Source organism: Lipotes vexillifer, unplaced genomic scaffold (assembly GCF_000442215.2).
Source record: "Lipotes vexillifer unplaced genomic scaffold, Lipotes_vexillifer_v1.1 scaffold1343, whole genome shotgun sequence".
Taxonomy (NCBI): Eukaryota; Metazoa; Chordata; class Mammalia; order Artiodactyla; family Lipotidae; genus Lipotes; species Lipotes vexillifer.
Window position 1 is genome coordinate 647,777 of NW_006779486.1, and position 10,973 is coordinate 658,749.

Sequence of the window (10,973 nt, forward strand, 5' to 3'; positions counted from 1 at the left end):
GCTGAGCACCCTAGGGAGACCTGTGGGTGACACGACCAACTCCCGCGCGCGGGCTGCGTGCCCCACGCCAACCCCACCACCCCACCTTGCAGCGGCCTCGGGCCGCGCCCGTCCACCCGGCCCCGGAGCCCTGGGGCCACTGACACCCCGCGCTGCCGGTCCCCGCGGGCTCCCGGGGGAGGCCTCCACTCACCCAACCGGAGCAACAGGCAGACCACTCCGAGGGCCCCCACGACCCACCCCGCGGCCATAGCGTACGGGCCAGCTTCCGCGACAGCGACCCAGCCGGGCGTCGCCCCGGCCTGCCGGAGGGAGAGAGAACCCGCCCCGCGGTGCGCCCCGCCCCGCGCGTCCCGCCAGGCCCCGGATGACGTCTTGGCGCGCGTCTTCTCCCCGCTCACGAGAACGCAGTCTGGCCCCCGGGTCCTTCCTGCTCTTGTGCCGCCCCCCGCCCTGCTCTGTGGAGCTCTCCCCCAAAAGCGGCTTGCGTTTTCACAACCAGGTTTATCCTCGTTCCTCCCGCACTTTTCCTTGGCATTTGGAACGTGACGGAGGCGCCCCCATAGCCGGGGGTATCGGACCGTCGCTCCCCAGAAACTGCGCCCCACTCGGCTTGAGGTGACAGCAGAGCTCTGTGCCGGGACAGGGAGGTTCTGAAGGGCTTTATTCCTTCAGCGCTTTCCAGCAGCCGCAGTCGCGCAGCCTCGCTTTTCCTGCCAGTCACTTCGCTACTACGACCCTGGACAAGACAGCTTCCTCAAATATTAAGACAAAAGGAAACGGGCAACATTCTAGACGACTGCTAGACTCTGTGGGGTCCCCTGGCGCGGCCCCAATCCCCCTCCCCCAAGTGCCTGCTTCTCCTCATTCAAGTGCAGCCACCTTCTCGTTAAGACGGACCTCACCCCAACACTCCCTCACTGGGAACTGGGATTTCCAGCCTTGGGTTTCTCCTTTCTCCGTTTCCTCTTTGTTTCACTCTTCCTCCATCTCTACTGTGGACTCGCCCTCAGGCTGGGGAGTCAGCGCTGTTCACTCCCTCGCCGTTTGGCCTCCCCAAACCTCTCTCCCTCGTGCTGCAGCGGACGCTTGGAACTCCGCATCTTATTCGCTAGTCCTCTCCCCTCAAATCCATCTGATCCCAGACTCAATTACTACTGTATTCCCAGAACCGGCTACTGGCATCAGTCTCCCGGTCAGCCCCCATTCTTTCAGACAGTGGCACCAGAATGATCCCTGCTCAGCCATTGCAGTTGAGGGAACTCTTCGTTACCACGTGAGCAGGAAACTCCTCCCATGAGCTGGACTCATGAACGGGACTCTCTGATGTCCCAACAAACACCAACATGTTTGCTAGTTGTGAAGCGGTGGAAGTGTGCTTTATTGTTGCTGTCATTACCATCCTCCTCAGGTGGGGACCTCCACTCAAGACACCTGAACTGCCCTGTTAAGAATTCATAAATTATTTCCTACATTAGCCATGAAATTGTAAAAGGTGTCTATATCCGTGAAATTTCTGGGACTGACGTTCTGTACCATGAGCTTAGACATTCCCTATCATCTGAAGATACTGGGAACATAAGGCAGGTACAGTGTGTAGCACAAAATGTGAGATGATCAAGTTTCTCCTCTGCTCTGGGCTGGTAAGAACTCGGGCTAACTTGGAAAGGTAAGATGGGATCAGAACTTTAAACACTGGGGAGCCCCTACAAGTTTTTGAGCTGGGGAGTGATATAACAGCAAACATCTGTTGAGTACTTACTATGAGCCAAGCCCTGTGTTAAGTGCATTACCTGCATTAATTTAATCTTCTTGCTGTCCTTGTTTTTACAGATTAGGAAACTGAGGCTCTGAGAAGGTAAATGACTTGCCCAAGGACACAGGGTAAGGTGCAGAACTGGGAGTCCAACCCAGGGTAAGTCCAAAGTACCACTCTTACCCTTTCATACAGCATGGGCGGCTATACTGCTGTTTGGACTGGCCAGCAAAAGCTGTCAACCCCCTCAAGAGCAGGGCTGAGGAAAGGACTGCCCAGCCTGGGGCTGCGAAGTATTCCCCAGGTCATGGTCTCCAGGTGTCAGGTAAGGAATGGTTTAGTAGGTCTTCCTTGATTGGCTGCCTCTCTGGCCAACGAATGGTGCCAGCTCTTTCATCAAGAGAAATGCTGTGCTTCCAGCAAACATTTTTAGAAGCCCTTATATGCCTGGTCTAGCAGACTTCATTAGTCAAAAGTGGCTCAGAAAGGCTGGACCTGCAATGCATTAGGCAGATGGGCCAAAAGGTCCTATCCATACACTGAGGACTGGCCACCAAAAGGAGGGCTGGATGTATTTTACATCCTGTGACCAGTGTTGAGAGGTCCAGTTTTATCTGCTCGTCACTGTAAAGAATCGTGGGTTAGAAGGGAAAAAAGGAGGGCTCGTTCAGTCTGCTTCTGTGGCGTGGATGGGCGGCTGCTCTTCCCAGCATGCCACTCTAGTTCCCTGGCTCTAGTTCTCGCCAAGCTTGGAACTACACCCAAGAAGCTTGGGAATCCCAGAAAGACAGAGCAAAACACTGATTCTAATCCTGCATACGTGAAAATCGTCCTTGCCCCATATGCAAGTGTATATTCACTTCATTTATATAAACCCTGGGCAGATTTGCACCAAGGGTGTGTGTGGGGGGGTAATCTTTATTCCATAATACCGTTTCCCTTTTTAAAATGCTCCCTGGCAAAAAGAGAGCATCTGGAAAAAATTAGGCAGAAATAATACATAAGACTTAACATGGAACCATTCTGGGTACCCAAGAGATAAACAGTCACATTTCAACTCCCGACCAAGCCAGCAGCTGCAAGAAGTTGATAAGGATGTAGCAAATGGGGCTGGGGAGCAGAGGAAAGCACATATTAAAGCCTTTGAAAGGCCTGAGTTTTAAAAAGAAGAAGAAAAGGAAGTACCTCCTTCTGCTTTTTACCTCCATCTAGTTCCTTTTGCATTCTGTGAATTTTAAAGAATTACAGATGGCTTCTGACTAATCACGTGTCGCTGCTATAGCTTTAATCATTCTATTGTTCTTCTCAATTTGCAGATGTGGTGAGCTCCCCCCAAAACCTCCCAGCATCTGAGCTGTGCGGGGAACAGAGATGGGTGTGTTCCGTGGGCTCACTGCACAGGAATGCACAGCTCCTGTGCTTTCCTCCATCCTGGAAAAGGCTTGCTTAGCATTTCACTGTCAGGACACTACTACAGAGTTTGAAGAAGATGGTGTGGTCTTGCTGCCAAGACAAAGGAGAACGCTGTCCCAGGTTCCGGCTCCCCTCCCCTATCAGTCTCCTCTCACTGCATCCTGTCTCCCCACCTCCACCCCACTCCCACCCAAAGAAAGCGAGATTCTGAACTGGCCTGTCAGGCCTCCAGGCCTGTGTGCTGAGCGCTGCATGACTCTGGCCTTGACAGTCAGGGTGGATGTGTATGTGTGTATGTATGTGTGATACACGTACGTTTTCAGCAGCTGAGAGTAAAGTGTCTTGAGAAAGGGGTGGTTTTTATCACCTGTACAAAGGTGCCACTTGCACTGGGGGTGAGGCGTGATAATAGAAGCCGCAATTCACAAACCCTGAGTTTAGCAAGCCAAAGTCAGGGGCAGGACTCCAGGCCCCCAGGGCACAGCTCCGTAGACAGAGTGGCTGCTTAGTGAGGAGAAAGAAGGACAGTGGACTCTAGTCAATGTAAACAGCCATATTTTCAACATAATTTACTACAGGTCTCTGAAGTGTATATAAAACATTTTAGTGCAACATCTTACAAATAGTTTTCCTTTAAAAAACAAACAAAAACAAATCAACAGCTCTCTACATCATGCACGGGTAGTTTGCCTACCCTACCTCTTTTTTTTCTTCTTCAAAAGTTAACGCAGAGAAACCATTGTTTGAAAAGAATATGAAAACTTGCTACAGAAACACCCTAGGAAAAGAGGGTGTGGTCATATCCATGTCCTGGAACGGGCCTAGCACAGTGTCGTTTTTCATTAATGCAACATCGTAGATGTAGATAAGTCAAGAGGGCAGTCGGCAGTTTTCCTCTGCGTGTCTCTCCTGTAGGCAACTTGCAGTGAGGTTTCCCAGCCACCGGAGGCCACCATTATCACTCATCTGACGCCACATTTCCATAGAAATGGCCAAAGAAAGAAGGTCCTGGGGATTTTCACAGAAAGCTGAAAAGCTCACCCTTTGACAGTATCCCCTGGCCCAATAGAAAACGCACAGAAAAAAAAAAAAAAAAAAAAAAGTTATTAAAATACTGGCTTCGGTTTCTTTTTTTCCTTTCACATCTCCTGCAAGTGCTTCACTTACTTATGTGCAGCACTGGCTTTTCTTTCTTCTGTGAACCAATTCAAACTCAGATCTTCATTATGCGTCCCAGTTCCAGCCAGCCCTCCGGCATCTTTCCTTTCAGACAGAGGGAATGTACATCATCTTCTCGAGCTGACTCTGTCTATGAATTAAGGGCCAGCAATTTCCCACTGAAAGCCCACACCCTGAAGTGAAGAAATGGGGCCAAAGACCGCCTTATTTCCTCAACACTGCGCCTGCTGTGTACCTCTACAGCATTGATGCAGCACAAGAAATGGGGATGAGCACATGAGGCATCAGTGGGATTCAGGTGGCCGTGCCTACACAGTCTCACAGGAGAGGACTGGTGTATCTGGGAGGGAGAGAAGGCAGGCTACGTAAGCCCCTCAGAAAAGGGTTGGGCAGTTGCCTTGCTTCCCCCTTGGCTATGACACATCAAAGCACCTGCCGAGCACCCAGGGCCCCCGCACGCCCGCACACGCCAATGAGGATCAGTACCCACGTGGCCTGGAATCCTATAGCCCTCCCCTGGAGTCTGTTCTGTCTCAGAACAGGGTTTCACACTAATCTCTCCGGTTAGACTTAGTTCCAGAATCCCTGGAGGTTTTTTCCAAAGTGGGAACTCCCTTGGGATTCAAGCTGCAAGTTCATAAGGAAGGGAGATGGAACTTTTGGCCAGCAAAATATGAGAAAGCCAGGGCAGAAAAACATCTTCATGGAGTGGACAAAAGGAAACACTTGCAACCGATGATGCTCCGGAGCCCGGCATCTTGCCCAGCAAGTGTAAAGTAACAGGTGACACTGGCCTTCGCCAGGCTTTAAGGGGCATTCAAATAAAAAGCTGCCATGACAGTGAACAACCAGATCACCTAAAGCCACAAACAAGAGCTAAGGAAGGGAAAGATAAAAAATCCACAAAGGCATGTGATCACTTTCTGCTGAGATGAGGTAATCCATAAAGACTACAAAGGGCTGCGTCTGGGCCTCACCTGGGCAGATATTCTTACGGCAGTGAGATGCAGGTTAAACGGCAAAGAAGAAAGACATCAGTATCTTTGAGAAAAATCTAATTGGAAGGAAAAAGGAAAACCTAGTCTTCATATCTCCAGGGAGGTAGTTATTCCTCCCTGTTCTACAATGGCTGGCTCTGGAAACCCCCCTCACCGCTGGCTGACCGTCCCAACGTTCACGAGCCTTAGCTGTCAGCCAGCCCCAGTGCCTCCCGACAGTGTATGTGGGGGCTGCTGGGCCCTCTGCAGGCTCACTGGCCATTTTCCCTTACGAGTTTGGCAAAGCACCTGAAAATAGAAGCCCACCGGCTCGCAATTATCAGTCAGAGACTGCCCTTGCAGAACAGACCAAGCCGACAACCAGCCTTGTTTCCTTCTTTCACTAATCAGTGACTTTGATCAATCTGAAAGTCAGTAGCTGCTAAAAGCAGCCCTCTGCCCACTTTAACTTGCAAAGTGTGTGCTGTTTGGAGCTTCTGACTCGTTGTCCAACAGAGTCTGCTCATTTTTTGGCAAGGGTGGGATTGAAGCCTATTGCCTCCCCAACAGATAGGCTAGGCTGGGCGCTATCTACTCCTAGTGGGGTTATGCAGGATTTATCTTGTACATACAGTTCTTTGAAGCAAAATTCAATGCTTTCATCTTGACTACAAAGTGGTTCCAACAACTCCAGCTGAGGGAAAATATAAGATACAAATTGGGCCCACACTACACATAATTTTCAAGTCTCGTTAAGGAAGTAAAAAATGTTTGGGTATATTTTGATCCATGGGTGGCATTTTCAAGTGTGCAAAAATGAAAAAAAGTCTTGGAAGAGATTCCTTTGCGCTATAAAGTTCGTCCTTCCTGCTGCCATCAGTCGTATTTAAGGGTAATTTGTCCACAACATGACGGAATCCAAAAAGCGTAAACCAAAGGGATTGAAAAAGCGTCCCTTACAAAGAATAAGAGCCCCTGTAACATCTATATCTGCGAATACTATATAAATCAGTGAGTAGACGTGGCACCGGGAGCTACTCACCACATTACCGAAAACAGAAACAAGCAACCTAATTCGGCAGGGTGGCGCCATCTGCTCGAAAATAGCTAACCCACCAAGACTGCCACCTAGAGGCAGTCTGCCTCTGGCTGAGCGGCGACTCCGAACACTTCTCAAGTCCGACCGCGTTCTGTGAGAGCGCCCCAGAGGTCGGGTGCTGTCCGCTGTCTGATCGCAGAGCGAGAGGCAGTGGGGAGAGCCTCAGCTCCTCTGTGGCTCATGACCGCCAGGGGTCCCCTTAGTCTATGGCTCCTGGGTGGATACTGAGCACAGGGGGCTCCAGGCAAGTGGGGGAGTAGTTGAGGTGTGGCTCCTTGATCCACAACAGGGGCACCCCATTCTTCCCGTCGGAGTTCTTGCTGGAGTTCCGGCTCTTGAAGCGCACCAGCAGGATGGTGATGATAAGGATGCCAAAGATGGGGAAAGGGTAAAAGAAGACGAAGTAGAAGAGTGCGTCGTTGGAGCAGATGATGGACTGCAGGGTGGGACCTGAAAAGGACCGAGAGGGTGACAGAACCATGAGGGCTGGGAACCTGGACTCTCACTCACTCCTGCAGACCCCACCCAACTGCACGGGTGCAACTTGGCAGGACTCCTGCATCCACCCCGTCTTTCCCCTCCTGCCACTACTGGAGGGCAGACTACCCTGGTATTCTTATTTGCACGACCGCATCTCTTCCAACCCAGCTGGAAGTTCAAACAAAGCCACGCCTCCATTTCCCACTAGGAGTCAGTTGTATTGCTTGGAAAGCCACACACGAAAGTGTAATTTATTGAATGTGAACTCAACTGTATCTGGGGTGGTGAAGACGCTGAATCCACTTCAGCCTGAACCTCCTTCCTGGTTGTATTTTACGTGTCCCTTTGCACTTTAGTTCTCCTGCCAATGTCCTTCTTTGGAACAGAACACATTCTCTACCCACCAGCTTCTGAGAGCAGTTTTACCAGAAATGATGCTCATTTGATTAATGTTATCAATTAAAAAGTCATCATGGACCACTTACAAATGTCTGCAGTGTATCTGTGGCTGCACAGAACACAGTGTTAGTTATTCCTGGATACAGAGGAGAATGAAAGCTCACACCCCTGACCTCATCAAGGACTGCTGCTCTGTGACAGGAGCCTGGGCTCTGGGAGGCTGCATTTTCTCTGTAAAATAAGGCTGCTGGATGATCTCTGTGTGCTATGAAGCTTACTAAGTTTGGACAGCCACAGTGGGCAGAAAAAATGTGGTCTAAACACCTTCCCTTGTACTTTTGGACAGTGGGTTATTCAGCAGATCGTTAGGGGGTCTAAGTATGATTTAGGGGTTTTTTTGGGGGGGGGTTTGGCTTTCCTTTCTACCGCATAGCTGTTGCTCATCAGTATTATTAAGAAAATTTAACGCACACTTACACTTACTAGATTTCCAAGGTCTATGAGACTGGTGATATCAAACACTTTTGACCAACGAAACCTCAATTTCATAAGGTTCTATTTAATAAACAGGAGGTTATCAAAGAAAAGAAAAAGCTGACAAAACTCAAAATGATCTGATAAAATGTTGTGATTGAGAGGAAGCTGAAATTTTTAGCCAATTTTTAATTTCTGTATCATAGGCTAACTCTACTATAACAGACACCATTTTCAGTCTGATAAATTCCACCTTTTGACAGAGGGCCAACCAAAAGGGCTCCTCGTTAGAACTAATAATTCAGGTCAGCAAGAATTTCCTCCAGTCTCTGTTCGTGAGTCCCTCGGCATTATAAAAACACTGGGTTCTGGGTCGTTCTGTAGCAATAGCTGCTGGCTAACAGAGCTGCTGCTAAGCTCTTTCCAGATGCTCTGTTAACATCACTGCCCTTCTAGGCTGGTCTTCCCAACTAACCATGCAAAATCCACCTAATCCTCCAAGTTACCCTCCAAAATAAAAATGACTCAGGAACTTGAGAAAAAGGGAGAATGGCAGTGAGGTACTCAGACTTCATTTTATTTTTTCTTCCTCTTCTGCTGCTGATTTGCTAAGAAGAGACTAAGCTGGATATTCTAACGAGTTAATAAGGTAACATCTAACAATACACTTGTATAATGAAATCCAACTAAAACTGAATCTGGTGGAGCATCAAGCTTATTATAAAGATTATCACTTCAATTATCACTTTAATTCCTCTCTCTATTTTTCCCAAGGGCAGTCAAGGGTCAGTTATATGAACTGGTTGGTCAAATCCTAAATGCCCACAACAGGCAAGAAAACTGCTTAGTAGTCCACCATCAAGCTCTGATTTTATCTTCCGGACAGCTGGAATCGACAGTGACACCCTCCCCTGAAAACTGGAAAAACTCACTTGTGTCCAGAACCCGGATGCCGATGGGGGCCGACTCTTCCTCCGCCAGCCGGTACCATTCCTTCTGAGGGCTGGGCAGCCACTCCTCCACGCGGCAGGAGTAGTTGCCCGTGTCCCGAGGGCTTGCCTGCAGCACTGTGAGCCGGTAGAGTAGCGGGGAGAGCCTCTGGAAGCGAAGCCTGCCCTCCCAGGGGCTGCCCTCTGGGCCAAAGACAGCGTCTGGGCCCACGCTCAGCAGGGCTGTCCGCTCTGTGGGGTCCTCTTCCTCCTCTTCTTTCCCCTCCTCCCCTTCCTCCTCCCCATCTTCCAGGCCGGGGCTGCCCCTTTGCCCTCCAGCTTTAGTCCTCAGGGAGTACCAGGCCACAGCGAAGCGGGAGTCCTGGCTGGAGCGAGACACGATGCTACAGTCCAGCTGGAAAGCCGCCTTCTCGGACACCGTGGCATTGGGGACCACCGTGTCCACCTGCAGGGCGGCATCTGGGGGAGACAAGGCTGTTTTAATTTCTGTTCAAAACAACCTAAATGTCCACCCCTAAATATGTTCTAGTAATATACAAGAGGACTCTATGTATCCATTGAAAGGAACAAGGGGGCGTTGTGTGCAGAGAGGTGGAAGGAGATTCAAGAAAAATTGTTAGAGTACAGCACACTGTGTACTCTATGCATCATCGAGTGGAAGAAAAGAGAAAATAAGTTTTATCCTGACATAAGAATCTGTTTATATTTGCATGGAATATCTGTGGAAGAATGCACAAGGAGCTGGTAACATGGATGCTTACAGGAATCCAGGGAGGGAGGGACACTTATTTTCACTGTAACCCCTTGCAGTGGGGTTGAATAGTGTCCCCCCAAATTCATGTCCACCTGGACCCTCCGAATTTCCTTAACTGGAAATAGGGTCTTTGCAGATGTAATTAGTTAAGATGCACTCATACACTGATTTGGGGCAGGCCTGAATATAAGAAGAGGAGAGGACACAGAGAGAAGGACACGGGAAGGCAGAGACTGGACTGATGCAGCCACAAGCCAGGGAACACGGGGCCGTGAGAAGCTGGAAGAGGCGAGGAAGGACCCCTCCCTAGAACCTTCAGGGGAGCAGGGCCCTGATGACAGCTTGATTTCACACTTCTAGCCTCCAGAACTGAGAGAGAATAGATTTCTGTTGTTTGAAGCTACAATGCTTGCGCTAATTTGTTATGGCAGCCCTTGGAAATGAATTCACCCCATCAGCAGCTGTTGAATTTAAACCGGGTGCATGTAGATTATTGCCTACACCACAGGGAACCAACCCAAGCAGGTAAAACTTCTCCAAGGATTGAAGCTAAACAAAAGACCATAAACCTGAAAGGGCCCCTCACCCTGAGCATGGACCCCCAGGAGGATAACACAGACGGTGCCCTGACAGAGGTGGGAGATGCAGACTAGCCACGGAGAGACACCTGAGCAGGTAAATCACATCCCACAGACACCACCAGACAGCTGTATCTGTTTCTTTCTTTTGCGGGTTTTGGCTCACTGGGGTAGGTTCTAAACAAGTAATTCACTCCCTACCTCCTAAAAGGCCTCCCTTTGGCTCTGTTTATGAAATGCTCATGAAAGATGCCAATGTGGCATCAACAAAAGTAAAGAGACCAAATCGGATTCTACTTGGACGACAACCAAATAGGAGCATTTCCCAAGTACTGTCCTGGGCTTTCAATGAAGTGGCTGAATCGGCATGCCAGTGAACACAAAGCTGGTTACCACTGCTTCCGTGGGGCTCTGACAAGCCCCTCCCCACCCCCCTCAGCACATCTGGAACCTTGTGTGCACTGCTGGACAGAAAAGCTTAGGAGCCAGCTATAGGTGGCAGGCATGGTGCATCAGCCCAGCTATCACCGGGGCTGGGGAGAGATGCTGGAGGGTGGAAAGCGGCAGGACAGGAAATCAGTTTACAGGTGACTCAAACTCCCTCACTCATCGCCTTATCCCTCCAGGGAGCAAGGCGGACGTGCCAACAGAGAGAGATGCTGTGCAGTGAGGCAATGGACCTATCGTGGCAAGGTGGTCAGGGACTGTGGGACATTCAGTTCCCCAGAAGGGCCTCTTCCCATCTACTCTCTCTTTGCTGTCTTCTTGTCTAAAGCTCACAATTTTTCGGGGCCCCTTCAAGTGCCTTGTCTCTGTTAATGACTCAAGTTTTTGGTTTCCCGTGTCTGTCGCCTTCTAGAAGAGGCCAAAGTATCTCCCTGGTCAGCCTCTGACACTCTTTTCTTCCTTTTCCA

General features: G+C 49.8%; 2 protein-coding genes across 2 annotated transcripts in view; both read right to left on the minus strand.

The window, feature by feature from the left end:
- Window positions 1–251, minus strand: part of CD58 (CD58 molecule) — a 146,849-nt gene extending 146,598 nt beyond the window's left edge. Inside the window, exon 1 of the mRNA XM_007452639.1 lies at window positions 86–251. Within this exon, the coding sequence (XP_007452701.1) occupies window positions 86–251 (166 nt within the window). The remainder of the gene's footprint in view (window positions 1–85) is intronic.
- A 5,077-nt stretch (window positions 252–5,328) lies between these two features.
- Window positions 5,329–10,973, minus strand: part of IGSF3 (immunoglobulin superfamily member 3) — a 98,186-nt gene continuing 92,541 nt past the window's right edge. Inside the window, exons 10-11 of the mRNA XM_007452637.1 lie at window positions 8,710–9,186; window positions 5,329–6,874 (exon numbers count right to left, since the gene is read on the minus strand). Of these exons, the coding sequence (XP_007452699.1) occupies window positions 6,624–6,874; window positions 8,710–9,186 (728 nt within the window). The 3' untranslated portion in view covers window positions 5,329–6,623. The remainder of the gene's footprint in view (window positions 6,875–8,709; window positions 9,187–10,973) is intronic.